The 25,550-nt window shown below is 44.1% G+C and overlaps 1 protein-coding gene across 1 annotated transcript in view; it reads left to right on the top strand.

Annotated features, from left to right (window-relative positions):
- dlg5a (discs, large homolog 5a (Drosophila)) overlaps positions 1 to 22,757 on the top strand; it is a 37,081-nt gene extending 14,324 nt beyond the window's left edge. The window contains exons 5-34 of the mRNA XM_030771710.1: positions 882 to 1,065; positions 2,848 to 3,107; positions 3,489 to 3,801; positions 4,177 to 4,407; positions 6,370 to 6,554; positions 7,024 to 7,149; positions 8,001 to 8,133; positions 8,278 to 8,405; positions 8,534 to 8,709; positions 8,919 to 9,022; positions 9,704 to 9,796; positions 10,136 to 11,020; positions 11,500 to 11,620; positions 12,563 to 12,707; positions 12,821 to 12,912; positions 13,292 to 13,384; positions 14,516 to 14,681; positions 15,185 to 15,262; positions 16,490 to 16,652; positions 17,198 to 17,331; positions 17,650 to 17,814; positions 17,973 to 18,147; positions 19,366 to 19,514; positions 19,779 to 19,949; positions 20,319 to 20,515; positions 20,754 to 20,897; positions 21,076 to 21,203; positions 21,629 to 21,738; positions 21,864 to 21,973; positions 22,189 to 22,757. Coding sequence (XP_030627570.1) covers positions 882 to 1,065; positions 2,848 to 3,107; positions 3,489 to 3,801; positions 4,177 to 4,407; positions 6,370 to 6,554; positions 7,024 to 7,149; positions 8,001 to 8,133; positions 8,278 to 8,405; positions 8,534 to 8,709; positions 8,919 to 9,022; positions 9,704 to 9,796; positions 10,136 to 11,020; positions 11,500 to 11,620; positions 12,563 to 12,707; positions 12,821 to 12,912; positions 13,292 to 13,384; positions 14,516 to 14,681; positions 15,185 to 15,262; positions 16,490 to 16,652; positions 17,198 to 17,331; positions 17,650 to 17,814; positions 17,973 to 18,147; positions 19,366 to 19,514; positions 19,779 to 19,949; positions 20,319 to 20,515; positions 20,754 to 20,897; positions 21,076 to 21,203; positions 21,629 to 21,738; positions 21,864 to 21,973; positions 22,189 to 22,292 — 5,263 coding nt within the window. The 3' untranslated portion in view covers positions 22,293 to 22,757. The remainder of the gene's footprint in view (positions 1 to 881; positions 1,066 to 2,847; positions 3,108 to 3,488; positions 3,802 to 4,176; positions 4,408 to 6,369; positions 6,555 to 7,023; positions 7,150 to 8,000; positions 8,134 to 8,277; positions 8,406 to 8,533; positions 8,710 to 8,918; positions 9,023 to 9,703; positions 9,797 to 10,135; positions 11,021 to 11,499; positions 11,621 to 12,562; positions 12,708 to 12,820; positions 12,913 to 13,291; positions 13,385 to 14,515; positions 14,682 to 15,184; positions 15,263 to 16,489; positions 16,653 to 17,197; positions 17,332 to 17,649; positions 17,815 to 17,972; positions 18,148 to 19,365; positions 19,515 to 19,778; positions 19,950 to 20,318; positions 20,516 to 20,753; positions 20,898 to 21,075; positions 21,204 to 21,628; positions 21,739 to 21,863; positions 21,974 to 22,188) is intronic.
- The last annotated feature ends 2,793 nt before the right edge of the window (positions 22,758 to 25,550 follow it).

Below are 25,550 nucleotides of genomic sequence, written 5' to 3'. Positions count from 1 at the left end.
CACAGACAGGCACACACCTAAAGAGACTATACAGTTACACGCCTGTCTTTGCAAGGCTTTAAGTTGTGGTGTCAGGCTCCTTCTGAAAGAGCTGTCTAATGAAGGAGCTGTCTGACAAGTGCTCTACTGGGCAGATGGCACTGTGTGCGTGTGTGCGTGTGTGTGTAATGTCCTCGGCTTGTTCAAGGTCTTTTGCTCCTTTTATATGAGGAGACAAAAGCTATACACTCAGTGTTTAGCTTTTGTCGTCTCATGCATTCATTTATATATCAGTCTCTTAAGTGTTATTTGTGGTTTAGTCCCAAACTTGCATCTCGTCAATGGAGTGTGTTTCAGCATTCCAGTCTGATCTCTCTCTTATCTGTGTGTTTCTTTGAAATGTTTTTATTTACTCTTCAGCTCACAAACACGCATAGTACAGAGCGTTTCCCAGTAACCTTGTTATGACATAGTCACACACAGTTACAGTTTGTGGCTGCCTGTGGCTGCCATACTGGACTAGACTTGGAGAGTTTCCTGGTGGAAACAGACAGATACTGGGAGTTAGAGTGCCAGACAAATTACTCATCCATTCTCATATCTCTTTAGTTTCTGGGTGTGGGAAGTGCTCTGTGGTATTCCCTTACCACACAGTGTGCATGTGTAAGCGTGTGTGTAAGCGCGTGTGTGTGCGTGTGCGTGTAATGATGTTTTTGTTATTCCATATTTTAAGCTATTCCAGGCACACGGCAAGAGCCCGACCCAGTGACGTTTAATGTGTTTCTCGACAAAAAACTGTAACGTTAATGAGCTGAAGTACACAGAAACCAGACAGACCAACTCCTTGACATATATGATTTGAACATACTGTCGATTAAGTGCGTGTCTCTGTCTGTGTTCAGCGTGTTACACAGTCGTCTGCTTAGCGACCAGTCTCAGCTGAAGGAGGAGATGGAGCTGTTGAGGAGAGAGAACTCAAAGCTAGTGCGGGAGCACAACCACCTGAAACAGAGCTGTGAGGAGCTGAAGAGGCTCCGCTCGGAGGACCAGAAGGAGGTGGCTGACATGAGACTACAACAACAACAGGTCTTACTACCTCAACGCGCCTATTTCACGCTCAAATCTTTCTTCTCTTAGGTTTATCTTTAGAGCTGGGCCGATATTGATAAAGCGTCTCAGAGCAGTTTGGACACCTCAGGAATTTGCATAACAGCAGTAAAGACAGAGTTTTCCTGAAGAGGACACAGTGTTACTGTGAAGTTATAGCTTTGATAGAAAAGGCATAGAGTTTGTGATAATTAATTAATTAGAAAGAACTTTTATGTCAGTTATATTCAGAAATGGCACTGAATAGATGTTTTACTGCTTCAAGTGTCATAAACTAAAATGGAAACATGGAAGTGGATTTTACTCCTTATTGAAAGTAGGGGTCAACTTTTTTTGTGCTCCTACATCCTGCTGTTTGAATGATGTCACTCAATAACTCTTAGCTTAAATATGATGTCTGGAGAGTGACTCTGATGGTCTCGTGAATGCCGGCCAATGTTACCTGTTTTTTTTCACTAGCCTGTCCCAGTCTTGGTGCTAACATCTAGACTCTCTTCAGTTTGTGGAGATTTTGGAGCCTAGCTCTGAAACATTTGTGCGAACCCCGTTTTAGAGCAGACCTCAGGCTTGTGTTGACCCAAAGTCATTGTTCTGGAAGCTAATATGAGGCATAGTTAGCCATGGAGGCTAAATCGAAACAAGTTCGGTCTGTGAAACCAAGTTGGGAGCAGTTTGTCAAAGAGATTATGTTATGGATCTCCAGTGATGCGACCGGCGGATGCCATCTATGTTCTTGATGTCTGACTGGATATTTGCCTTTTCACCCGTCAGAATTTCTGATGCCATAGTCAGTGCTGTGTGTCAGCGAGTGCTTATGGTGAGCCAGGTAAATCAGAAATGACTTGATCAGATGTGACCATGTCGTGGCCAGACCTGACTCTGCACAGCTGACTCTCTGTCAAAACCACTCAAAGCACATCGCTACTGGCAAACACAGACTGATTTTTATTACATCTGCTAAACCAATCTCACTCTCCCAGTGGATTAGAAATGTTATGTTGTCACAAATCTCTCTCTCTCTCTCTCACACACATACACACACACACACACACACACACATACACATACATACACATACACATACAAACAAGTGTGTGTGTGTTTGTGACCTAATTTAAATACAGCGGATTAAAACTCAGTGACTGTGAGCTGGGTCGGTGTAGGTGTGAGGTGGTGTGTGTAAGATGGTGCTAGGGCAGGCTGATGCGCTTTGTTTGGCTGCAGCTTTGCAGCGTGAGCAGAGCTGAAGCGGTTTGACCTGTCAGCAACACACACACAGATCTGAGAACACACTCAGGGGAGAAGGACAGGCAGGGGCGCAGTACACACACAGAGCACTTTCTAGAAAGGTCAGTGTCTAAGGGCAGATGCTCTGACTGATGGAAAAAGGGCATTAAGGCAGGCTCTCGACTGTCAATACTGCTTGTGCTGACTGCCCTGCCCCGCAGAGACAAAGACCTCAGAGATGGCACTCATATTTGTCAGTGTAATAAAATCATGCGTCATCCTTCCAGAGAGTTTTTAGTGAATTAAATTACCTCAGCATTGAGTTTGTACTCGTTAGGCCATTGGAACAGGCCACTGGATGAGCGATATGTGTGAAAACTTCCTCCCTTCACCCGTAATCACCATCTGGCGTTTATGTAATGTAGTCATTTATTACAGGGAAGTAAATAAAGTTCATTTCCTTCTGTCTGACTAATTAAAGCCCGCGGCGTCTGGCAGTAAAGAACATTCTGGTCTCCGTGTTTACCTGCCCAGGTGATAAGAGAGAACGGCTCGTCGGAGATACTGAATAAACTCTACGACTCGGCCATGGACAAAGTGGAGGCGACGAAGAAAGAGTACGACGCTTTGAGCAAACGATACAGCGAAAAAGTCGCCAGTCACAACACGGACCTGAGTCGACTGGAGCAGACGGAGGAGGAGAATCGGCGACTGCAGAAACAGATGGACGCTCTTATGAAACAACGAGACACAGCCATGCACTACCAGCAACAGTACTCCTCATCGGTCCGAAGGTAAAACACACACGTCGAAACTCCAGCACGGTATCCGCATACGCTGCCAACAGCAGTACTCATCATCACTGAAAAACTAAACCATTGTGAGACATCTTCCTTTAAACCTCACTGTGGAGGGGTGACTCCCACTGCAGTGAACCCTTATCCACAGTTTGCCAGCATGAGGAAGGGAGAGTAACTGTAGTAAAGCGTTATTAACAGTACCTAGAGTATATGCGAGACCCTTGCGGTGACCCATTGATAAAATATTCCTGGCGCTTGCAATCAATCTCAGGGAAGAAGGAAAAGCCTTACTGTGGAAAGGAGAGTTCTCGGCTGTTGGATCGACTCATTTCCCTGTAATTTGATTCATGTTCTCTCTCTCTGTGTCTCTTTCAGGTTTGACTCTGTTCAGCAGGAACTGAATAAAGCATGTTCTCAGAATAAAGAGCTGCAGAGAGAGATGGAAAAGTTGCAGTCTGAGGTCATGCGTTACAAAAACCTCCAGCTGAAGGCAGTGAAAGATGCAGAGAAATACAAAGAGGAGAGAGATTCGGTGTTTAACGAGTACAGACTGATCATGAGCGAGAGAGACCAGGTCATTAAAGAGGTGGATAAACTCCAAACGGAATTGGAGGCAGCGGAGGCCAGGCTGAAAAACACCTCGTCAGAGAGAATGGTCGCCAGTGAGGAGCTGGAGGCCCTCCGTCAGGTCAGAGATCACATTGAGCTCCATGCTGACTCGCTTCACTTCACACTGACTCGCTTCACTTCACACTGACATGCTTCACACTGACTCACTTCACACTGACTCAGGCTTCACTTCACACTGACTCAGGCTTCACTTCACATTGACTCACGCTTCACTTTACACTGACTCGCTTTACTTTACACTGACACGCTTCACTTCACTTCACTTCAGTTTGGTTTTTGCAGCAATGATTTCATAAAGCAGGTTTACAGAATCCTGGTTGTAAGACATGAAGTGAGCTTACCTTGTGCAGAATCTGTTAAACGTGTGATGTCAGACATCTTATTAACAGAGGACTGTCTGTTTTGTGTTTTGGGTTTGGTTTTGGGTGCTTAGGAGCTGAACTCGTCTCTGGTAGACCGGGACCGGGCCATCTGCGAGCGGAACGAGCTGTTGGAGAAGTACTGTCACGAGGTGAAGGACAAAGCTGAGGCCCAGAAGGAGCTCAGTCAGGCCTGTAAAGACATCGAGATGGTACGAGAGGAGAGAGACGTCGCCCGCAAAGAGAGAACAGAGGCCATCATTCAGAGGGATCAGTTACTGAGGGAGTACTACCAGGCCCGACAGGTACCGAATACTGTGTGCGTTCCCGTGTGTGTCTAACTGTGCGTATGTGTGATGACAAACCCGCTCCTGTGAAAGTGAATTTTAGGGGGAGGAAAGAACTGATTCGCTTCAACTTTTGCTGATATTTAGGCAGACGTTCAAAAGTCAAAATTCGACACGATTATCCAAAATGCGGCATAACAAGAGTTCATCAGAGTGAGTGTTTTAATTTGTGTCTGTAACACAACACAAGCACGTACACACCTAACACCTTAAATTTAAAAGCTGTGAGACAGTGACAGTGGTAAACAGCCAAACAGATTGACTCAGGTAACTGGACAACAGCAAACTACTACAGAGGAGAGCTTGACTTAGCGTTACTCTGGTATTGTGAGGTGGGCTGAGGACTTGGGCCGGTGTTTTGTTGCCCGTATGGATCAGAACTATATTTAAAAACTCTCTAGCTCTCTGATTGTGGTGACTTTGTTCCGATGTCCTGACTTGAAGAGCTGAAAGTGTTTGTGAAGGGTATGAATTAAAGATGGGCAGATAGGACAGTAATGGCAATGCAGTATTTTTAGGGGAACACACAGAGAGAGAGAGAGAGAGAGAGAGAAGACAGAATGAGTCAGAGCGATGTAGCATGCTATTAGGACAGATAAAGACAGAGCACTGTCTCTCCCTTTCTCGCTCGCTAAAACTGTATCTGTTGTTTTTCCGTGCTCTCGGCAGATGTGTTTTTCTCGGGAACGCTGCGCACTCACTAAGTTTGAATTAAACATTAACACTAGTCTGTGCAAGATATTTTCTGCTCTTTTGTATTTAGATGTGAAAATGTTTGGTCTGATGCTCTGGCTAATGGCTTTATGGTTAGAGCCTGTACTTTAGTGAGGAAACAGAAATATCTCAGTGTTACGCTACTGAAACATCTCAGCCTTAGTGCTGTCTCCTGCTTTTTATGTGTGTCCTCTGTTCCTCCTCTCTGAGAGCAAAGGGGTGTGTGTGCGTGTGCGCGTGCCTGCGTGTGTGTGTGTGCTTGTGTGCGTGCGTGCCTGCGTGTGTGTGTGTGCTTGTGTGCGCGTGCCTGCGTGTGTGTGTGTGCTTTTGTGCAGGGACAGTGTGTCAGATACGTGTAGTACATTTAGTATCTGACATACAGTCTTTTGTCCGTCTCCTCTCCTGTACACTGTGTACAAGTGATGCCAAGTACACAAACACACACACACACCACACACGTTCACTCGCTCATCACACACACACACACACACACACACACACACACACACACACCACACACGTTCACTCGCTCATCACACACACAGACACACACCACACATGTTCACTCGCTCATCACACACACACACACCACACACGTTCACTCGCTCATCACACACACACACACACACACACACACCACACGCGTTCACTCGCTCATCACACACACACACACCACACACGTTCACTCGCTCATCACACACACACACACACACACACACACACACACACCACACACGTTCACTCGCTCATCACACACACACACACACACACACACACCACACACGTTCACTCGCTCATCACACACATACATCACACACACATCACACTGCAAAGGAGGAATGCTGCCAGTAGGGATTATATCACTGAAAACGTCTTCAAAAGCATTTATTCTCTGAACAGGCGGTGCCCATAATCCCCACCAGAGGGTGCTATGGCATTTAATGTTATGAAACTCCAACACTCCCTGCGGCATTCAGATTTGTCAACTCCTCTATTTGTAAATGCCATTTATTTGGAATGAAGCGTTTGTGGTCGTGTCTTTTAAGACATAAGTTTATTACTTTAGAATGCCTTGGAATTTTAGAAATTAGACCTCGAAGCAGAATTACACCTCAAGTTTATGCTGTGTGTGTCTGACAGTGTCTGTATGCGCGTGTCTAACCGCGCATTTGTGCGTGTGTGTGTGTGTGTTTTCTGCCGTTTCAGAAGCAGGACTGTGCCGCGTTGGACATGGAGCGTGTGAATAAGGAGGTGGAGGTGTTGAGGAAACAGTACGAGGCAGTGTCTCAGGAGCTGAAGGAGGCTCTGCAGGAGGCTGAGGTGGCAAAGTGTCGGCGAGACTGGGCCTTCCAGGAGAGAGACAAGATTGTCGCAGAGAGAGAAAGCATACGGTGAGAGAGAGAGAGAGAGAGTTAAAAAAAGAGAGAGAGAGAAAAAAAACATACGTTGAGAGAAAGACAGCATATGGAGAGAGAGAGAGAGAGAGAGAGAGAGAGAGTCCCTTTCACTTTAGGAACCAGTGCAACATGTAATATATGAATTATATAATAATCTATTAACTAATAGATTTGAGGAACAGCTGTATTTGGTAATTCAGTGAACAGATAGGATATCAGACTTGACTTTGTGGTGATGAACGTAAAAACAGGTGTGATGCATCAGGGTGGCTTCTGTTGGGGTCAGTCCCGTGGCCTGTTTCACAACTTTCCTGACGCACACGCGATGTTCTTCTTTTTCACGCAGTAATACGATGCCTTTAAATTTCCATTTCGATATGACAGTGGAACATTCTGCTGCACAACTGAATAATTGAAAATGTTGTGTCTAGTCATCCGGACTTTTTCTCTCCGTCTCTCTCAGGACACTGTGTGACAACTTGCGGAGGGAGCGGGATCGGGCAGTCAGCGATCTGGCAGACGCCCTACGTAACCTTGACGATATGAGGAAACAGAAAAATGACGCCTTACGGGAACTGAAGGAGCTAAAGTCAGTCCCCTTTCTCTCTCTTCCTCTGTCCCCTCTCTCTCTCTTTCTCTCTCTCTCTCTCTCTCTTGCTCTCTTCCCTTGTCTGTCTCTCTCTCTGGTTGGTATATTGTTTGTTCAATTCAATAAGAAAACTCAGAGAAAACTGATGGCAGATCAACAATGTGCTTATCCTGGCTGAGCTCTCTCTCTGTGATCAGAGAACTCTAGCTCCCTCTGCTGATGGGTTTGTGAACAGCAGAAAGCACCATTCTGAGTCCATGTCTAAGAGTCTTAAAAAGTATTTAAAAAGAGTGATCCCCCAAGATTTAACACACACACACACACACACACACACGTAGCATATGCATTTGTTTTGTCAAGGACTGGATGTTCCCTTGTTAATATTCTAACTTTATCTGCCCCCTGGCCCTGTAGTCTTCTCTGACAGAATGGCTTTGCTGCTGCTTTGACCCCTAATTTTACCCTCGTATCTTTTATATATTGTATATGGTATCTGCAGGCTGAATGTTTAAAAGGGTGCTTTTGCAACACTGTGGGCACACACAGCAGTGTATGTATGTTGTGAAGGGTGTTATAGTCAGATTTTGAGGGTAAATCAGCAGATGTGCACATGTAGGAACAAGGCTATATTGCAGAATATTTTTGGACGAGTCATGTTTGATTTTACCGGATCTCTGACGCTTGCCTGCTGAGACCATCCACCTAAAACACAGGAGTCTCACTAATAAAAAGAAATTTACTGGCTTATAACAGAATCAGACTGAAATACACAGTGAGTGGTCTGAATTTTGTGTTATTTGTCAGTAGGAAAGAGTTTTATTATTATTCATTTGTGATGATGTGTGGTCCAGAGAGAAAATGGACTACCAGTTGGACAGCGAGGCACGGTTCTGCCAGCTGATGACTCACAGCAGCCATGACTCTGCCATCGACACTGACTCACTGGAATGGGAGACTGAGGTGGTGGAGTTTGAGAAGGATAGGGTAAGAAGTTCAGAAACTCAATCTGTGTGAGTTTGGCTGTTTTGTCGCCGTCAAACCCGCAAAGACACACACTGCTTTACTGAAGCATGAAAGAAGAAAGCATTCTGTGTGTGATTCTCTCTCTCTCTCTCCCTCTCTGTGCAGGACGATATGGATCTGAAAGCCCTGGGGTTCGACATAGCTGAGGGGGTAAATGATCCATACTTGCCAGGAGAGTGTGGGATCTTTGTGACTCGGGTGGACAAAGGAAGCATCGCTGATGGAAGATTAAGGTACTGCTTTTCAAACAATGAGCGTTTTTTTTTTTCTTTATTTTTTACGGCTTCTTAGATCATTAATCGTCTTATTTCACCGTCCGTCAGACCCGCTGACAAACCCTAGCCGTCCTCTCTCTTTACAGAGTGAATGATTGGCTGTTGAAAGTGAATGACGTGGACCTGACTAACAAAGACAGGAAGCAGGTTATCAAAGCTGTGCTTAACGGAGGAGGGATGATCAATATGGTAGTGAGGCGAAGAAAGTCTTTATGGGGAAGACTAGTAACTCCAGTCCACATCAATCTCGTCGGACACAAAGGTATCTGTCTCCCGTGCTTTGTCATTATGGGAAATTTATTGCCCCCTCTTCTATGTCTTTTAGCTGTTGTTAGTCTAAGTGACGACTAGTAACCCTTTCCATTCCCTGTGTGTTTGTGTTTGTGTTCGTGTGTGTTTGTGTTCGTGTGTGTGTGTGTGTGTGTGTGTGTTTGTGTGTGTGTTTGTGTGTGTGTGTGTGCGTGCGTGCAGATAGCGGTATAAGCCTGGAGGGAGGCGTGTACGTGACTGCCGTTGTACCTGGGAGTCCTGCGGCCAGAGAGGGCACTTTAACAGTAGGAGATCGTCTCATTGCTGTGAGTCCGCGATGCTGTTACATGATCACGGAGCTCCGGAATCTTAAGGAGCCGAAACTTTGTTTTCATTGGACGTTTGATTTTGTACTTCAAGTCCTTGACCTTTAACCCGATCCAACCCTACTTAGGCAGATTGTTACCCCAGTTTCTAATCTCAACCACACATGATGGACAGATTTCACCTTTTGCTGGCTAAAGCCTCCCTCTTCCTTACATAGAAAACGTGTCGATCAGCAAGTCGCTAGGTGAAACGATAGCTCCTCCAACAGCGATCAGCAATGTGCAGACTGTCGATGAGTCGGCAGATTGTAATCTCGAGAGTGTATCGGGTGGTGGTTGTCCTTGTGTAGATGTTAATTGCGTTAACCTAATTTGATTTGGGGTCTCAACGTGTCTCTGAGACGGATATCGAATTTAAGATTAAATGAGACTATGTATTTGAGTCACTTGCAGTCTGTGGTTGTGTTTTACTGAGGGATTTGGCCCTGAGAGGTTCTGGTTTGACTTAATGTACATCAAAGTCTTATCTGAAAGGAAGTTAAAAGATGCATTCGTTTGGCCTGGGGCTCAGTTCTCTTTGTGTCTGAATGGTTTCGGGCATATCGTGATGGAAATAGGGGGATGAGGAAAAATTTTTTTTCCACCCTTTAGAAAAATGCTGACCTACTTTCCTATCCTCAGATAAACGGCATCGCTCTAGATAACAAGTCGGTGTCTGAATGTGAGTCACTGCTAAGGAGCTGCCGAGACTCCCTCAATCTCTCGCTTATGAAGGTGAACCTCATTTTTTTAAATACCTCACTGCTCTGTTGCTGCTCTACTTGTTGCTTTGCCTCCACTTAGCACTGCTCTGACTCTACTGCTCCACTCATTACTAGTGCTCCACTATTACAACAACACGCAATTATTCCTTTGGCTCTAGCGTCGCTCTACCACCCTAATGTCACTTAACCACTCAGATACTGCTCTATTGTAACTCTACCAATCTAGCACTGCTCTGCAGTCTAATAGAGTGTAACGGTTACTTGTACTACAGCATAAAAAGCCATTTTCAGAGCAGGACGGTTCTCCTGTTTTTATTGACTGCTTTGCTTTTTTTCCCCCCTATTGAAGTTCTTCCCACAGAGTAGTTCAGGTCAGAATATCTTCGAGAGCCTGCGGGAGGTGGAGAAGGCCAATGGCAGGCCGCTGCTGTCCGAAGTCTACACCCGCAACAGCCGCAACCTGAAGCACAACAGCTCCACCCAGACGGACATTTACAGCACAGATGCTGGTGGAGGGCTTGGAATAGGAATGGGGGACAGGAGGAAGCCAAGGGTGGAGTCTGAAGATGGAAGTTATTCTGAAAGAAGACCCTGTCCCTCTGCCTCAACCCTGAGACCTGCGTCTGAACTTGGCCCCGCCCGATACAGCGGCAGTGCCTTCCAAGAGTTCTGCTACGTCCGACCCGATGCGGCCACGCCCGACTGCGTCTCCATGGAGACAGCATCAGAAAAGAAGCACAGCGGAGGCACCTGGCCCAAAATGGTTGTGGGCGTTTCCGGGACGACGGACAGCCCCTTGCAGTTGTCTATCTACAAGTCGCCCAAGCAGAGGAAGTCCATCTTCGAGGCTGACGCCTTCAAACGCCCAGACACGCCCTCTAAAATGGAATACCTGTCTGGCCACTCTCCCCAACCCCCACCCAAAACAGACTCCACCCAGGCTCCGCCGGCGCCACCCACTCGTAGCGATTCATTCAAATTCAAGCACAAACACCAGGGAAGCTCCGCGTCCGACTCCACTATCACGGCCACAGTGGTGGACACGAAGCCCGAGGAAAGGAACGGAGGTGTGTGTTTCCCGGAGGGAAAAACACTTGCGTCTAGGAAATCCTGTGAGGAGGACATTGGTCGCGTAAGGGGTGAGGAGCCAGAGGTGAAGAGGCCACGACCCAAATCTGCCCCTGCCCTCCGACGCAGGATGACCCCCCAAAACATACCACTACAGAGCTTTCAGGTGAATGTGGGCAGATTTACCCCGTTTTGTCTGTATGTAGGGTAGATTTACACCACACTGTCTGTATATAGGAGTAGATTTACCCCACCCTGTCTGTATATAGGGGTAGATTTACCTCATCCTGTCAGGCTACAGGGGTAGATTTCCCTGGTCTTGCCTGCAGCATGCTGAGGTTAATTAGCCTGCCTGGCTGAGGTGGGTCCGGGCTGCAGCGTTGACGGAAGAAGCTGACGCAGGACTCTGCTGTGCTGGAGGATATTTACAGAGAGCTGAGAGTTTAACGACCTGTTTCATTAAAGTCTTATATCATATTCTCCATTTATTCACACAATGAGCGCAATGTTACAGAAATCTGGGCTTTTTGGCCCACAGCTATGAAACCCAGCGTTCATCTCTTTTTTTTTTTGCTGACTTCTCTGTGTTTCCGTGTGTGTGTGTGTGTGTGTGTGTGTGTGTATGTGTGCATGGGTGTATATCAGAGCTATTCTAATGATGAGCAGTCTGTGGAGCAGCGTGAGATTCTGCGTTCATCTACCAACCGACTTCATAGGCACAGCGTGGGTTTCGTACCTACTGTGTATAATGGAACATTGCTGCCCAGTAAGTTTATCTCTCTCACTCAGACACACACACACACACACACACAAAGTCTCAGTGAGTGGCGCATAGCTCACAATAAACACTTGGTTCTTCCTGCTAAGAGCCACACACACCTAAGGAACTCCACACAAACCTAGTACATAATTACTCCACATTAGTTTACATTACACTGAAAAATGACCTCACTCATTAAGTGACACCTATGTAATTACTTAGTTATTTAGTTATTTTTGTAAGAGCAGATTTCTTGGCTGGATAAACTGTATTCCCAGTTGCCTATCTGGATAATCACACTTTCTTTAAACAGTCAGGTAACAGTTTACGGAGCCACAGACACTGAGTTAGCTGTTGTCCTTCATCTCCACAGAGAAGAATGGTATTATTATTAGAGGTTGCTTTTGTTTGAAACATAGCTTGGAGTGGTCCTCTGTGTTCCTCTGCATAAGTACGCGTGCATTTTGTGTTTATATTAAAGACTATTTTTACCTTCTTTTTTTTTCTTTTTTTTTTTAAAGCTGATTTTAATATTCATGAACTGGTCTTGGAATGGTGCCTTCTGCAACTTGGCAACAGTCTCACTGTTAGAAAACACAGGAACAAACACCCTCTCTCTCTCTCTCATTCATTCCTGCTTTCTCTTCTCCTCTTTATCCCTCTGTTTCTCTCTCATACATACACACACATACACAAAAAACACCCTCCACAAACCCCCCCCACAACAACCTATATCTAAAACCAGTTTTGTTTCATAAAACACACACACATACATACATACATACATACATGTCTTGACCTTAGACATACTAGCTCCCTGATAGTGACAGCGTGAGAAGAGAAGAACAAAACTGCTTGTGCAGAGGTAGCAGATATGCCCTCATAAAGACAGCGTGTGTCTCTCCGTGGGTGATGAGTCTGAAATGTGATGACTCGTGTGTGTTTCAGACTCTGTGCATCGCACCCTGGCCCCGTGCCCAGCGGTCACTGCAGTCATGTGGAATCCGGTTTACACTGTACGCAGCCAAAGAGTCACTAATAACAACTGTCCCTCTGTGGCCAGTCAGATCTGCCAACAACAAACACACACCAGGTAACGCATGTGCGCGCACACACACGCACTGTCTCTCACACACACACCCCATAACATTCTCAAACACAAACACGCAGGTACGTTCTGTTGTGTGACCCTTTGTTGTGTGTCAGTCCTCAGCACCAGGCCCGTCTGAGTTTGGATCTCAGTCAGAAGCGGTCCGGAGAATGCACAGAGTCCTCAAACAGCAGCCGCGCTTCTCACTGTACCAACTCGCTTCCATCCAGCGCCCGCCTCGGTGGGTACACACACAGGCACACAGATACATGCACACACACACACATGCGCGCACACACACACCCACACACACACACACACACACACACACACGGGGACACACATTCACTTACTCTCATACTCTCATTCATTAATCACTACAACACACACACACGCGCACACACACACAGTCTCAGCGGTGAGTACGTGGTTATTTACTGTCCCACACTCACTTATTCACTAATTTTCACATAAACTAACTCAATCATTCCACTCATTCACTCACTCACTCACACCCATACATTCATGTATTAGCCATATTTGCCTGTTTAAAAAAGAATGTGGTGTGTGTTTTGTGTGTGTGTCAGGCTCGTGCAATAGTGTGCAGTATCGTACAGAGAGGATTAAGATCCCTTCCACCCCACGATACCCTCGCTCTGTCATGGGCTCTGATAGAGGTATAGTATAATAACGGTATTAATATTCTGATAGAGCTACAGTATAATAACGGTATTAATGCTCTGATAGAGCTACAGTATAGTAACTGTATTATTGCTCTGATAGAGCTACAGTATTGTAACGGTATTAATGCTCTGATAGGGCTACAGTATAATAACGGTATTAATGCTCTGATAGAGCTAAAGTATAGTAACTGTATTAATGCTCTGATAGAGCTACAGTATAATAACGGTATTAATGCTCTGTTACGGCTACAGTATAGTAACTGTATCAATGCTCTGATAGAGCTACAGTATAATAACGGTATTAATGCTCTGATAGAGCTACAGTATAGTAACTGTATTAATGCTCTGATAGAGCTACAGTATAGTAACGGTATTAATGCTCTGATAGAGCTACAGTATAATAACGGTATTAATGCTCTGATACGGCTACAGTATAGTAACGGTATTAATGCTCTGATAGGGCTACAGTATAATAACGGTATTAATGCTCTGATAGAGCTACAGTATAATAACGGTATTAATGCTCTGATAGAGCTACAGTATAGTAACTGTATTAATGCTCTGATAGGGCTACAGTATAGTAACCGTATTAATGCTCTGATAGGGCTACAGTACAATAACTGTATTAATGCTCTGATACGGCTACAGTATAATAACTGTATTGATGCTCTGATAGAGCTACAGTATAATAACGGTATTAATGCTCTGATAAAGCCACAGTATAGTAACTGTATCAATGCTCTGATAGGGCTACAGTATAGTAACTGTATCAATGCTCTGATAGAGCTACAGTATAGTAACTGTATCAATGCTCTGATAGGGCTACAGTATAGTAACTGTATCAATGCTCTGATAGAGCTACAGTATAGTAACTGTATTAATGCTCAGAGACACAATACTAACGGTATTAATGCTCTAATAGAGCTACAGTATATTAACAGTATTAGTGCTGTCATAGAGGTTATGGTATGTTAATGATATTAATTTGTAATGTTCTGATGGAGCTACAATATATATGTTTTGTTGGAGCTACAATATATAACAGTATTAATTCTCTGATAGAGACACAGTGTAGCCAGTAAAGCTATTGAAACTTTACAGAAGAGTTTGAGTGTTAATTGTGTTTGTGTCTTTCTGTCTCAGAGTGTAGCAGTCCTAGTCTGATAACTCCTCCCCTTTCTCCGCTGAACGTGGAGACCTCCTCCTTCTCCTCCGGCCAGTCCCAGAGCTCCATCTCCACGTTGCCCCGAATCTCCATCAGCCCTGTTCCCACGGGTGACCGCCGGAAAGACAGGTACCCATTGCTATGGCAGCGCTCCTCTCTATACACTGTCAGCCATCAGCAACACAATGGTTAAAACACAGGCGGCCATGCCAGATTATCTCAGACAGCATGTACACACACACACATGCACGCACACACACACACACGCGCACGCGCGCACAATATTTTCACAGTACTACATAACTCTCAGACACAAGTGCAGTTGCATGATTATGGGACTCTAAATGAGCAGTGTGTGTGTGTGTGTGTGTGTGTGTGTGTGTCAGGAAGGACACGCCTCTCTTTCTTTTACTCTCTGTAATTTCTCTAAATTTCTTCACATCACTAAACTTTTTTCACTGTTCCGAGCTTATGTCTTCCTCTGAAGTCTCTTTGAGTCCTTCTGTTTTTCTTTCTATCTCTCTCACTCTCGCTCTCTCTTGCTCTCCCCCCCCCCCTTTCTCCTTCATTTTTTTATGTTGTTTCCCCTCTGTCTGTCTCTTCTTTGCTCTCTCTCTCTTTGAATCTTCCAGATCTCAGTATTGTAACAGATCTTATCTGAGAATCCCTCTGGCTGCAAGGCCGCGATTCTCTTCTCTCAGGAGCCTGAGGTTTGTCTGCCCGGTCACGGAAAAGCACAGCGAATGCACAGACAGGACACGTGATCACGCGCACACGCACACGGACACTCTCTCTCACATGCCCTTTTCCTGCTCTCTGCTTTTAAATGTAATTTAATCACAAAAATTGGAATTTAAAGAAGTAGGTCATGTAAGAATGCATGGTCATAAATGCACACACATATACACACAGAGAACAAACCCACACAGAAGATGCACACACTGTAGGGAGAGGCTTCTGAAAGAAAGTTTGAGTCACTTTGCTTTTTTTTTTTAAAATTTGGATTGGATGTGAAAAGGGACCCGTTTTGACGTCTTGAGTATGAAAAATGTAACATTTTCTAAACATTATAATATATTTATAATATAACAAACTCGTTTGTGGAACAGAACAGTAGGTGTCTTTTCTGTTTAACCCAGATTTTTTTTTTCTGTCTTTTGAATATATTTTTATTCTATTTCTAGATATCGGATCAGTCGAAAATGACAGATGATAAAAATGTAAAAGTAAATTGTACTGAAGAACAGTCATGTCACGGTGGTGAAGGACTGAGCAGTGGTGTTTGTACATGTAATGTCAATCTGAATACGGTTTTTCATATGTCCTGGTTTAATCTGTCTAAAAAGGTCCGGAATACCCTCCATCATAGGTCTCAAAATACTAATCATGACTGTAGTCATCCAACTACAAATGACACAGTTAAATGTTTTGTAAATGTTGGCTTGAGGTTTTGAGTTGCCTGATCAGTGTCACTGCTACCAGCATGAGTTTACACACGCATGTAACCTTCCATGTCTCTCTTCCCCAGCACAAAGCAGACCCGTCATTAAACGACTAAAGTAAAGCTTAGCTGCACCCCCCTTCCTCCTCCTCCTGACAAACTTCTGGATGTTTCTGTGTCGTTGTTAAAGCTGACTCTTGCCTCGTGCTGTTTGCTTGTTGTTTTCCCGCTCGTCGGTTTTCGATATTTCCATGGCTGTTCCATAAAAGGGGGGGGGGAGACCCCCCCCTGTTGGCGTGGAGCTGGTGTCTCATTGGATGAATGGCCCTGCCGTTGTATCTGTCCTTCCTCTGGATCAGTGTATCACTATATGTGTCTGTGTATGTGTGATGTGAATGGAGCCCAGACCCTGAACCAGTCCATACTGAACAGAGAGCAACCCTTGGTGATGTGTCTCTCTGTCTCTGTTTCTCTGTCTCTGTGTCTCTGTCTGAAGGCCGTATCTAGAGGAGCCCCGAAACGTTATCGTGCAAAAAGGAGCCGAGCCTTTGGGCATCTCCATTGTCAGCGGAGAGAATGGAGGGATTTTTGTTTCCAAGGTGACGAGCGGCAGCATCGCTCAGCAGGCTGGACTGGAGTACGGAGACCAGCTACTGGAGGTCAGCATCAGCACAGACTCCTTCACAATTCATTTATCGCTTTTACCACTTAAAGCCCCATCTGTGAAGAGTGTATCTGCGTGTTCACGTGGAACACGCAGTTCCCATTGGAAATGCTTCCTAGACATGAGTCACCCATAGGGTACAAAGCAGGACTAGAAAGCCTACCCCCACCCCAAAGTAGGTAATAAAGGGGTAATACAGTCTGCGATTTCAGGGATTCAGTAGTGATGCCTATGCTGAGTTCAGAGGAGGATCTCAGCGGTTTGCAAAGGTCTCTTGTTATGGGTGTCTTTTGTGATGGATGAGTTTTGTGAATATTGATCTGAACTGTGTTTGTCTGTGCTTTATGCATTGCCTGCAGACAAACCTTTCTCTTAAATCTCTGGGTATCTGCTTCTCTGCATCCCCATGTTTTAATTATGAGCATTGGCTCTATGACCGCTGTTGCAGCACAATTGTCTTGCCATGGCAGTGAAGCAGTAAAGTGATTTTAAATTTGAATTTGAGTGTTTTCTTTCTCTTTCTCTCCATGTCTCTCTCAGTATAACGGTATAAACCTGAGGAATGCCACAGAGCAGCAGGCTCGACTCATCATTGGTCAGCAGTGTGACACCATCACCATTATGGCCCAGTATAACCCACATATGTACCAACTGGGGAACCACTCCCGTTCCAGGTACCAGTGAGACATACTCGTGAACCAGTACAAGCCACACGTATAGATGTATAATTCATACATGACCCAGTTAAAACACACATACCAGTGGAACCAACATGGACCAGCTGGGCAGTTACTCTCACTGCAGTAACAGAGTAACTCAGACATGTACCACTATAACTCTCAGTCAAGTAACAGACACATACACATGTACCAGTATAATCCATTCATATGTGAAGCAGTTCCCATTATTCCCATTATTGTGGTGGCTGTTTTAAAAGCAGAGGTGTTGATATTTGTGTGTGTGTGTATGTTTGCGTGCGTGTGTGTGTGTAGTTCTCGTTTAGAGCCCATCAGCACACAGTCTACGCCTCAAGGCAGCGGAACCACAACCCCAGATAATCACTCGGCTATCGACACGCTCAGCGAACAGGACGAAGGCACACTAACACCCTCTTCCAAACACACTACTCCTACAACCAGCCCTCATAGCTTCATCAGGTAACACACACACACACGCTCATGCACACTCTCACACAGTCACCCCTCACCACCTTGTATGAATCATAAATGGAAAATGACAGACATTGGGGAATACTGTATCTCCTGACATTTGCCACTGGATAGTTTTGGAGGGTTTTTTTGGATTATTCTTTCAGAGTGTCATCTGAGCCCAACAGGAAGGTTCCAGAGGTACGCCTGGTGACTGTGAGGAGAGGCCAGGGTGACCTGGGCGTGCACATTCGGGGGGGAAACGTCAGAGGCGTGTTTGTAGAGAGCCTTGAAGAGGATAGCCCAGCTGAAGGTCTACTGCCTGGAGACCTCATCCTAGAGGTGAGAGCAAAACAGACCTGTCCCAATTGAACACTATCATTTCCCAACAAACACTACCCAGCACCACAAACACAAACACAAGTGATGACCGAGCAGTCCGTAACCATCACAGGCTGCCCCTTTTAGTGAATGTTGTCTCAAAACCAAACACTGCCACACACCACTGCCTTGAGACCTAAATGTAGAGACCAGATCACGTGTCAAAACCAAACAAATTCCATCTAACTCTGCACTCTGGAGACTAACCTCACAAAACCAAACATGAATAAAGGCCTTTACTGGTTCTGCTTATCTTGCTTTTCACTGCCTCAAGAACAACACTTCCACTCCAAAAAAAATCCGTATTAAAGTTGCTAACCAGACTTTAGCAAGTGGAACACTGCCAGACATCACTGAACTAGACGCAGTGCCTTCCAGCATCCCGCTCTGAGCCCTCTGTCCAAACATGTCCAAAGGCTCGCACTGAGTTAAGCTCCTCCCTCTGGCCTCTGCTCTCCGTTTTTCTCATTTCAGCGTTCTGGTCATTCAGCGCAGTCAGTTCCTCTCTCCATCATCAGTTTCTTGTAATGAGTAACTCTTCTTCATGAGAAACATATAAAATAAAGTATACACTGTTCCCAGGGGAGAGAGGGTAGAAGTGCTCTGTGTATGTGTGTGTGCGCGCGTGTGTGTGTGTGTGCGCGCGTGTGTGTGTGTGTGCGCGCGTGTGTGTGTGCTGCGGTTGTGTGAACGCTTGCACTGCTGGTTTAGTTTCAGTTTTTGTCGTCATTGATTGGCCACAGACTGATGGTGCTCCTCCAGGGCCTTGAGCTCCTTACACTGAATGATAGAGTGATTTGATGTGTTTTATCTTGCTCTGAACATGCTGGGTTCCTGTTCTCCCACTCTCCCTTTTCAGGATGCGGTCACTATCTGTCCAGAGAGAAAGAAAAAGGAGAATTGGCCATGTCTAATTCCTGGCAAGGCCTTCAGCTTTAAAACAGAGAGCAGTCCTGCGTTTCATCTAAAACGCACACACTCGAAAACATATTAATGTCTCTACACTTTCTATTCTGTCAAGTTAAAAAAAAAAACAATACAGGGCTATGTCTTGTCTTGCCTATCTCTTGGTCTATGAGAGACCAAAGTTCAAATGCTCTTATTTATTACATGCTGTACTCTCATCCGTATTTGTAATACTGAAGTCATATGGTTCATCTGCGTGTGTTTGTGTTGCAGTATGGCTCTGTGAGCATGAAAAATAAAACGGCAGAGGAAGTTTACGTAGAGATGCTGAAACCAGCCGAGGTGGTGACTTTCAAAGTCCAAAATCGTGCGGAGGAGTTTAACGCACTCAAGGATTCTCCTGCAGACAGTTTCTACATCAGGTAAACAGCTTCACTCCGCAACCAGCAAACGTGACACTGCTGCAGGGACACGTCAAACCCCTACGACCCGAGACATCTCTGGCACCCTTGTCACCGTTCAAATAGACCTTTTATTTGGTCTATTCAGTCGTATCTAAGTATGAAGAATGATAAATGAGATATGGTGTGAGATTTATTTCATAACCCATGTGAATTCTTTCTGTCTTTCTCTCTCGGCCTCTCTCCCCCCCCCCCCCCCCCCCCCCTCCCCCTCTCCCTGTCCAGAGCACTCTATGATCGTGTGGGTGAGTCAGAACTGGATCTGTCCTTTAAAAAAGATGACATACTGTATGTTGATGACACTCTACCGAAGGGAAACTTTGGCACCTGGATGGCCTGGCAGCTCGATGAGAATGCACAAAAGATCCAGAGAGGGCAAATTCCCAGCAAGTACATGTAAGCAGCAACACCCTCAAGCCCAGCCAATCCCGCAGCAGTCAAACAAGTGGACTTACTATCTAGGTTGTAGTTATTTAGTTTGGCACGGTCAAACACACAGCCTGAAAAGCAGAGAGTTCTGGACCAAAATAGCGACATTTGCGGAAATTCTCCAACCAAATGTGTTTTTACCTGTCATTTTCCTATCAGTTTGGAGGAAATATGTTTGCTTGTGGCTGTGTATGTGAATATTAACAGGTGAGAGTGCGTACTTTGATTTGGTTGTATGCTGGTCATGTGTAGGGTGTGTTTGAGTAACCTGAGTATGCAGTCAACAGCATGTATATTAAACTTGTGTGTGTGTGTGTGTGTGTGTGTGGTGTTCAGGATGGATCAGGAGTTCTACCGCAGGCTGAGTGTGACAGACGGAAAAGATGAGAGCGGTTCGGGAAAGACTCTCTCAGCTGCCGCGCGCCGATCCTTCTTCCGCCGGAAACAGAAACACAAACGCAGCAGCTCTAAAGACGGAAGAGACGCCCTGGCTCCAGACGCGGTCAGCACAGACTCCATCCCGCTTTTAGAAGGTCAGAGGACACTCTGCTCAGTCTGACACACAGCACTGGGGGCAATTTAGCAATGAATCCATCAGTGGGTTTTGTAAATTGATATCAGAAGGTCTGAAATGACTGAAATAGACTTTTGTGCTTTTAGTTTCTTTTGTGTGCTGTTGTTTAATGTAATTGATGGTTGTTTAGTGTGTGTGTGTGTGTGTGTGTGTGTGTGTGTGTGTGTTTAACTTGCTTTACTTACTTTATTTGACAGACTGTGTGAGTCTAGCTTATCAGAGAGTTCAGAAAATTGAATGCACATCCCCTCGGCCAGTCCTGATCCTGGGGCCCCTGGTAGACCCAGTCAAAGACATGCTGGTCAAAGAGAACCCTGGAAAATTCTCCAGATGTGTACCTGGTAAGAAACACTTCACAGTCTGATAACATCTCTCTCTCTCTCTCTCTCTCTCTCTCCCTCCCGCTCTCTGTCTCTCTCTCTTGGCATTATGCCTTTAAATCCTGTGTTGTTCTGTACTGACTGTACATGAGTAGGGTCTGATCATTATGCTGTGTTCTTTCCTTAATTGATGATGAAGAGGTGATGAAGGCTTCTCAGCAGGCCATAGAGCGAGGGGTTAAAGACTGCCTCTTTATCGACTACAAACGCAGGAGTGGCCATTTTGACGTCACTACCGTGGCTTCCATTAAAGAGATTACAGAGAAGGTCTGTATCTCTCCTCACACACACACACACAGACACACACACACAGACATGCTCTCTTACACGCACCCACACTCTCTCTCACGCTCTCTTTCTCTCTAAGGTTTCCAATGTAATTGAATCACAAAAATAAGATAATTCTAAAAAGTAGGTTATGCAAAGAAGCATGGAACTAAAAATAAAGATATCCTTTTTGCATTCATTCTTAATTACATATCTGGTAGGAACATTGAAACTGATGAAAGTTTAAAAGAAAAACTTTTGCAATGTTTGAGTATTTCCGTGAAACTAGAAAAAAGGTGTCTAATGTTGTTTCTGAGTAAAAGAAAAATCACTAGCAACATGTCACCACAGAGTAAAGATCTCCAATTTTCTCTCTCTCTCTCTCTCTCTCTCTCTCTCTCTCTCTCTCTTTCTCACTCTCACAGGACAGCCACTGTTTGCTGGATATCGCTCCGCACGCCATCGAGCGTCTACACAACGTTCACATTTACCCCATTGTCATTTTCATACGCTACAAAAACGCCAAACTTATCAAGTGAGTGCTCAGGTTCCCCTTTTAAAAACCTTTCCACTACATTAGCCTCCTAACCCCGCAGTACGCGCTACAGCCTTGAGTCCGCCCGTTACCGTGGGTTAATGTTTCTCTTCTGTGTTTTGCAGAGAGCTAAAGGATCCTGTGTATTTACGAGATAAACTCTCACAGAAGCATTCCAAGGAGCAGTTTGAACAGGCCCAGAAAATTGAGCAGGAGTATAGCAAATTCTTCACAGGTTAGTCTCCCTTTGCCTCACTCAAGATAGATTTGATAGTAAATCTATTGTTTCTCTCACGGGCAATCTCGACAGAGATTTGCCCGTCGATGCCGTTAATTGATTGTTCTGTCTAGCCCTAGTTAAAAGGAAGCTTGTGTTAGAGTTGAAATAAATGGATTCTTGGGCTTGTGCCGTCTGTTCGGAAAGAGTGATCACGGTGTTTTGTTCTGCAGGTATTGTCCAGGGTGGAACTCTGGCCTACGTTTGCACTCAGATCATGACGATTGTCGATCAAGAGCAGAGTAAAGTTCTTTGGACGCCTTTTGGTTCTGTTTGAAGTGAGAGCTCACTGTCTCTCAACTAAAAACACTAAAAACATTATACACTCCTTTTACATATTCCCAAATGACACTAAAAAAAAGAAGTCACTTTCATATTTTTTTTTTCCTCGAGAAAGTAATTTCATTATGTGGTTCGTGGTAACAGAACCTCCTTGTGTGTGTGTTTTTGTGTGTGTGTGTGTGTGTTTTTGTGTGTGTGTGTGTGTGTGTGTGTGTGTGTATGCTGCATGTGCAAGATATGAGCACTGAAGTGTTGTGTTTCCTTCCAGTCTTCCTGATCGATGTCTAATGTTTAATGCTGCATTTAAAACTCTGGTTGAAACACAAATCATGTCAGTGAGACATTGCTGTTTTGTTATGTGTTTGATGATGTCTATTTTCCATTTATATGTCTGATTCCTAAAAGAAATCAACCCCTGCCCCTCCTTTCACCAAAATGCCAGATGTGTGTATGTATGTGTATGTGTATGTGTATGTGTGTGTGTATGTGTGTATGTGTGTGTGTGTGTGTGTGTGTGTGTGTGTGTGTGTGTGTGTGTGTGTGTTTTATTTCTTTTTCTATTTTTTTAATGAACACATTGGCGATGACTGACACATCATATAGTGGGAGTGAACTACCGGGCGACAGGCTGGTTAACTGGATGCGATGACTGTTAAGAGTGGACGGTGGTGCGTTTTCAGACGGACTAAAAACGGATTAACGGGCCAAATGGAAGAAGTGCCTTTGGAGAGACACAGAGGGCGGAATAAGTGAACTGCATTATCACACTGAAGCCTGGGGTTTCAGACGACACCCCCAGACAGCTCTCCAGGGCTCCACACACCCCCCCCCATCTCTTATCATACTTACAAAATGTCATATCTAAAGGACTATATGAAACTGTAACTCGTGTACTAATGCATACTCAAGTGCAGGCACACACATACCTGTTACGTATGCAAATTCATCTATATATATAGATATATAAAAGAATATATACATATAAATATATATATATATATATATATAAAAGTATATAAATGTATTTTTGTGTGGGCCACAGGTTTGAAGGAGTATGTCAGTCTGAGCAGATCTTAGCATGTTTTGTCATATTGTTTGTGTTTTTATTTGTTTTTGTTTTTTTTTTAATTATTATTTTTATAATGTGCCCACTGTAAACATCACTAAGACAAATCACGCAGGGTTAATCTTAAATGGCTCTCTTAAATCTGTCTAAATGTTAGTGATATATATATTTTTTTTCTCTCTGTTATTTAAGTCTTTTATAATTGCAGAGGTGCACTAACGTTCCACTCTATCTTTAGGCAGCCTTGCCATCTGCATCCTGAAGTTGTGCCAAAAGTCTCTTTATTTTAACGTGTTAAATGTTTTATTTGGTTTTGCACTTGCATCTCTGTGAAGTCTAAACACATACGACTGTGTTTATGTCTCCAGTTATGACTTTATGAGTAGGTACTTTGATATGTACTGTAACACTAAAAGCTAAGTTTGAGTTTTCACACCTATTCCATGCATTTCATTCATGACTTGTCTTTTTTTTGTACCATAATTAGAAAAAAGAAAAAAACAAATGTAATTCACGCTCTTGTTTTTAAAAAGGGATACTGTCTTGCACAGTTTTTTTCTTTCAAAGGATAATCAGTCCTATGTTGTGTATGGTGTTGAAATGAAGGCTTTTGTTTTGGGGGGTTGAATATGAGGAGGGCGTGACAGGGCGTGGTCAAGATCTTATAAGGAACTTGGAACACGCCACAGGTACTGCTGTGAACGGGAATTTCTTCGTTGCAAAAAAACAAAAACAAAAACAAAACAGAATGTGGTTTGTATGAAATGTTAAAAGACATGAACAGGAGAATAAAAGTCATTTTCTGTTTCACATGCTGTGGTTTGCAGAGAGGTGTGTGTGTGGGTGTGGGTGTGTAGTTGATTGGGGATGTGTACATATTTGTGTGGGTGTTTTTGCATCAGCATCTTCTTGAAGTCCACCCACCCGATGGGTGTGTTTGGGGGGATTGTGCGTGTTGTAGTTTGTTGAGAAATTAGTTTGTATTAACTCAGTGTGTTGAGAATGCACATTTTGAGCCTCTTTTGGTACATGTTAATTACGAATATTGCAACATTCAGCCACAAGTCCAAACATCTCCAACAGCGACAGGCTTTACACCCAGTGAAACTGAATGTGACACAATGCTATCTGTTCACATTCTTGTGAAAAAGAATTTAAAACCTTTTACTGTATGGCAGGAACATGTCATTCAGACAGAGGTCGTATCAGACTAATTTCATGTGAGCTGTCTAAGTCACTATGGACTAGTCAGTTAACTTTTTATCATCAAAGGCCTCCACCGGTCCTCAAGCTAACCAAACAGAACTTTTTTTTTTTTTTTTCCATGGAGCGTAATACAAAATTTTAAATCTCGTAAATTTGCCTGATTTAGGTTTGAATTCAGTCACATTTGAAGATGTTGCCCTATACACAGGTGCTCATTCTGACAGTTGAGCTGGTATAGTCCACCGTTCAGCTTTCTCCTTGCTCCATTATTTCTATTTCTATTTCTATTTCTATTTCTACCTAGTCTCCCCTGCCCGTGAGTTTGTACTGTTCAATGAAATTGGTTGGACAAAAAGCCAATTTTACCCACAGTTGGTCAGTGACCGTGGCTTTGATTACTCCTGCTATGCAAAGACTGATGATAATTATGTTGCTAATCAAAGCACTTATTGATTAATTAATCTGTGTCCACACCCTCAGTGGCTGAGTTTGCAAAACTCTTAAAACACTGACCTGCACATTTTAGGGCCAAAAGCCTGTTTTGCATGTAGCTTAAACACAATGTTGTCAAATACAACTGATAAATCATCTAACGGGTCACCACAAGCAGCAGACTGGTGGATGCTCTTGTCAATCAAGTTACTGCTTCGTTTTAAGATGACTGTTAAACAGTAAGTAAAATAAATTTAGAAGATAAATAAAAACACACACACACACACACACACACACAGAAATTAAAATAATTTTGACCCATTTGTGGCAGTCATCTTGTATTGCTCTCAGACGAGTTTAGTACATCTTTCAGAAATGCATGTTCTTATTTGACTTTCTGAAGTTAAACAGTTGAAGTGTCCTATATGAGTGTAGTAATTATTCAAGCAAATTCTTTTCAGTTGCCACAATAAACAATTGACACAATAATTCTGTTCATAGGACATCTGCTCGGTACACAATTTATCATGCAGTAATAATAAAATGAAT

Source organism: Chanos chanos, chromosome 4, assembly GCF_902362185.1.
Source record: "Chanos chanos chromosome 4, fChaCha1.1, whole genome shotgun sequence".
NCBI lineage: Eukaryota > Metazoa > Chordata > Actinopteri > Gonorynchiformes > Chanidae > Chanos > Chanos chanos.
The sequence above is the reverse complement of the archived record's forward strand: the minus strand, read 5'-3'. Positions and strand labels throughout refer to the sequence as shown.